Consider the following 3476-nt stretch of genomic DNA (forward strand, 5'->3'; position numbering starts at 1 on the left):
TGGGTTTGTTGTTAGTGTGCAGCAAGTTGGCCTGTCAGTCTACAGCACACATCAGGGGTACTTCTGTATTGTACATCACTTTCAGCAGCATAGGGGTGATGTAGCTAAGCACCACAGTGAATAAGAAGCTGGGTCCACACTGCTGTGTGTAGCTACATGTGGGAGTGAAAGACTTTGTCAGAAGAGAGATTTCAGAGTACTTCACTGTGCCAGGGAAAGGCTCCAGCAGTGGGGAGGCAGTGAGACACCACGCTGCTAAAGATGGCACTGTGGATGGGTGAGACACAGCTTTGGGGAGTAGAGAGCAGTGTAAGGTACCTACTTCTGTAAATGTCCACAGGGTTCAGGCATGTTTTTCCTCTACTTGCCTAAGCAGTGCCTCATCATATACACAGCTATTTATACTCATGCTAGAGCGGCGAGCTGTGTATGTATCTATATGCCTGCAAAAGAAGTGTCATGTGTTTACTCTACTTGCCAAAGCACTGTCTCACCATCTGCACAGGTATTATTACCCATGCTAGAGGGGGCCAGCTGTATATACACTGTTTGCCATACACCCTGTCAAAAGAACTGTGCAGCGCAGACGTGCTTTAAGTTTCCTCCTGAATCTTGCTGCTTCCCACTAACAGTTGCTTAGTGTGCTTTGATTTACTGTAATTTAAAACAGGAGTAGTTTGATAGGAACTTTTTAGTGAGTGGTAACAGCGCCAACACTGACACACAGTGCACTGTAGATTCACACACCGGCTTGCCACACATTGACACTTCATCTAGACAAGGCCGTTGACAGACATTACAACAGGGTAAGGTGTTACAGTCCAGCACTTGAACATTCAAGTTGTGTAGTATGTAACTGAGTTCAGCACTTTAACTGCTTGCCTCCAATGTTCTCTTATTTCTTGGCAAATGGACCTCATGACCAGTAGAGAAACAGAAAACCAAACGAGTGTGCAAGAGTTCATCTTACTAGGCTTTCCTGGCACTTGGTATTTCCGGATGTCCCTTGTTGTGCTGTTTTCTGTGATGTACATGCTAACAATCCTAGGGAATGTGTCCATCATAGCTTTAGTGTGGATCCACCCACAGTTCCACACCCCCATGTACTTCTTCCTTTGCAATCTCTCCTTCCTGAAGATTTGGTTCACCACAGCATGTGTCCCCAAGGCTATTGGTGTCATGCTAGGGACAAGCCAAACTATCTCTTTCACTGTCTGCCTCCTGCAATTCTTTTTCTCCCTCTCCATGGGTTCGACAGAATGTTTCCTCCTGGCTGTCATGGCCTATGACCGTTATTTGGCCATATGCCACCCATTGCGCTACAGCTCCCTCATGAACAGCACCATCACTGTTCGGCTGGCCCTTATCTCTTGGCTGTGTGGTTTCCTGGCTATCTCTGTGCTGGCGTCTCTAATAGCCAGGTTGTCTTTCTGTGGCCCTAACAACATCAATCATTTTGTTTGTGACATAGATTCCTGGATAGCGCTTTCCTGCACTGACACAAGCCTCATTGAACTGTCAGCATTCATTATCTCAATCATTGTTGTCGTGGTTTCATGTGCGATAACACTGGGCTCCTACTTTTACATCATCTCCACCATCTTGAGAATCCCATCAGCCCAAGGCCGGCAAAGGGCCTTTTCCACTTGCTCTGCCCATCTCTCTGTGGTGACTATCTGGTATGGCTCCACCACTTTTCTGTATGTCGAGCCTTCTGCACAGAACTCATTGGATTTGAATAAAACAATCAGCACCTTTAGCACTGTTGTAACTCCGATATTAAACCCTTTCATTTACACCTTAAGAAACAAAGAGGTGAAGGAAGCCTTGGCAAAGGCGTTCAGTAGGTGTTCAAACTGGATTTAGTAGAAATTTAGTCAGAAGGACCAAAACATTCCTGAAGGTCATGAACATAGTAGAAAATTAGGAAAAAGGGTTTTTCTTAACATGGGAGTCAGACATGTAACCTACCTCAAATCCTAATCTACTTTCTTTGTGCAGGTGATCATGTCTTTGCTTTTTGGCTTTCCTCATTTGCAGGAATAAACTGCTACTTTTTTCTTGGATGAGATCAAGTTATTGACTGTTGTCCACTGATCTGATCTTGGAGAGTTTATAGTTTGGGTAAAATGTAATCTAGCTGTTAAGCCTGCTCATAGAAATAACAATGGAAGTTCTGGAGCTGTAATGTGAAGCACAGGAAATACAAATATTTAATACAAAATATGTGTATTAAAAGTAGGCTGTCTCTGGGTTTTAATCATTAATTGTTAAGGGGTTAGAGTGAGGCCTAGCAGAAGCTGGAGTTGCATAAGATAGCGTGAGTGTTATGAGTGCTTGACTGAAGGTTATGAATCATACTAGCTTGACCTAAGGTTTTAAAATGCAGCAATATGTATCTTGTGATAGTTAGCAATGCATTTGGGGTGAAACAGGTAAACCAGAAAGGAACAGACAGTAGCATCTTAGTGGCTTTTTGCAACAAGAGCTAACTGCATGGAACTTCAAACCTATTGGGAAAGGGACTGGTGCAGATGATTGTATTACTGTTGAAAAGGTAATTATGGTGAATTGGAACATCATCTATGGACAACTGGAACCCTAAAATTGGTATCCTGCATTACCAAATAGGAATAGGGGGCTGAGATTTGACTTGATCAGATATTGTCCCAGATGTATGTTAGAAGAATGGAAAAAAGGAGTACAAAAGTGTATCAAACTTGTCCCTAGCTGAGTCACTGGAATTATGCTATGGGACAACCAGGTATGAAACATGGCCCAGCTCTTTCCTCTTGGGGTGATTTCCACATACTTTTTCTTCCATCTTTCTTTCTAAGGGTTTCCATAAAGTTGTAACTATGCATAATGCAATATTGCAAGTATCAAAAATACACCCCTAGTTTAGTTGCTGCTTCACTGGTAGTCATTTTCCTGCTTTGTTGTGCTGGGTTACACCCCCTTTGCAGTTCACTGAAACTGGGATGCACTCAGCTCAGGGCTGCTTAGTGAACAGAGACTTTCTAAGCTAACTATACCTAAGAGATAGAAAGAAAAAACAAACAAACAAAAATTCAGCTTGTAAATTCCTTTTGCTAGCTGCTTCCTCACAGCTTGAAACCTTCTCTTAACAAAGACCCTTGTTAAAAAAACTTAACACCTCTGCCTTCAGCTCTGCTTCCTAAACAGCTAAAAAGGAGAGAAAAAATCTTACTGGCTTTTGGTTTAAAATAATCCCACTGCTCTGCCACCATGTCAAGGTTCCTTCCCCACTCTGAACTCTAGGGTGCCGATGTGGGGACCTACATGAGAACCTCTAAGCTTAACTACCAGCTTAGATCTGGTTTGGCTGCCACCACCCAAATTATTTATGAGTCATTTGGGAAACTCTGTCTACCTCCCCGCCAGAATATCTCCCTCCCTGCCAAGTACTATAACCCTTCCCTTGGTAGCCTTGAGAGACTTCTCCACCAAGTTCC

At 43.2% G+C, this 3476-nt stretch overlaps 1 protein-coding gene across 1 annotated transcript; it reads left to right on the forward strand.

Annotated features, from left to right (window-relative positions):
- The first annotated feature begins 909 nt into the window (after positions 1 to 909).
- On the forward strand, positions 910 to 1866 carry LOC115639694 (olfactory receptor 6F1-like). The gene has a single exon (XM_030542645.1). The coding sequence runs from the start codon at positions 910 to 912 to the stop codon at positions 1864 to 1866; it is 957 nt and encodes a 318-aa protein (XP_030398505.1).
- Positions 1867 to 3476: the final 1610 nt, after the last annotated feature.

The sequence above is a fragment of the Gopherus evgoodei genome, unplaced genomic scaffold, assembly GCF_007399415.2.
Source record: "Gopherus evgoodei ecotype Sinaloan lineage unplaced genomic scaffold, rGopEvg1_v1.p scaffold_104_arrow_ctg1, whole genome shotgun sequence".
Lineage (NCBI taxonomy): Eukaryota > Metazoa > Chordata > Testudines > Testudinidae > Gopherus > Gopherus evgoodei.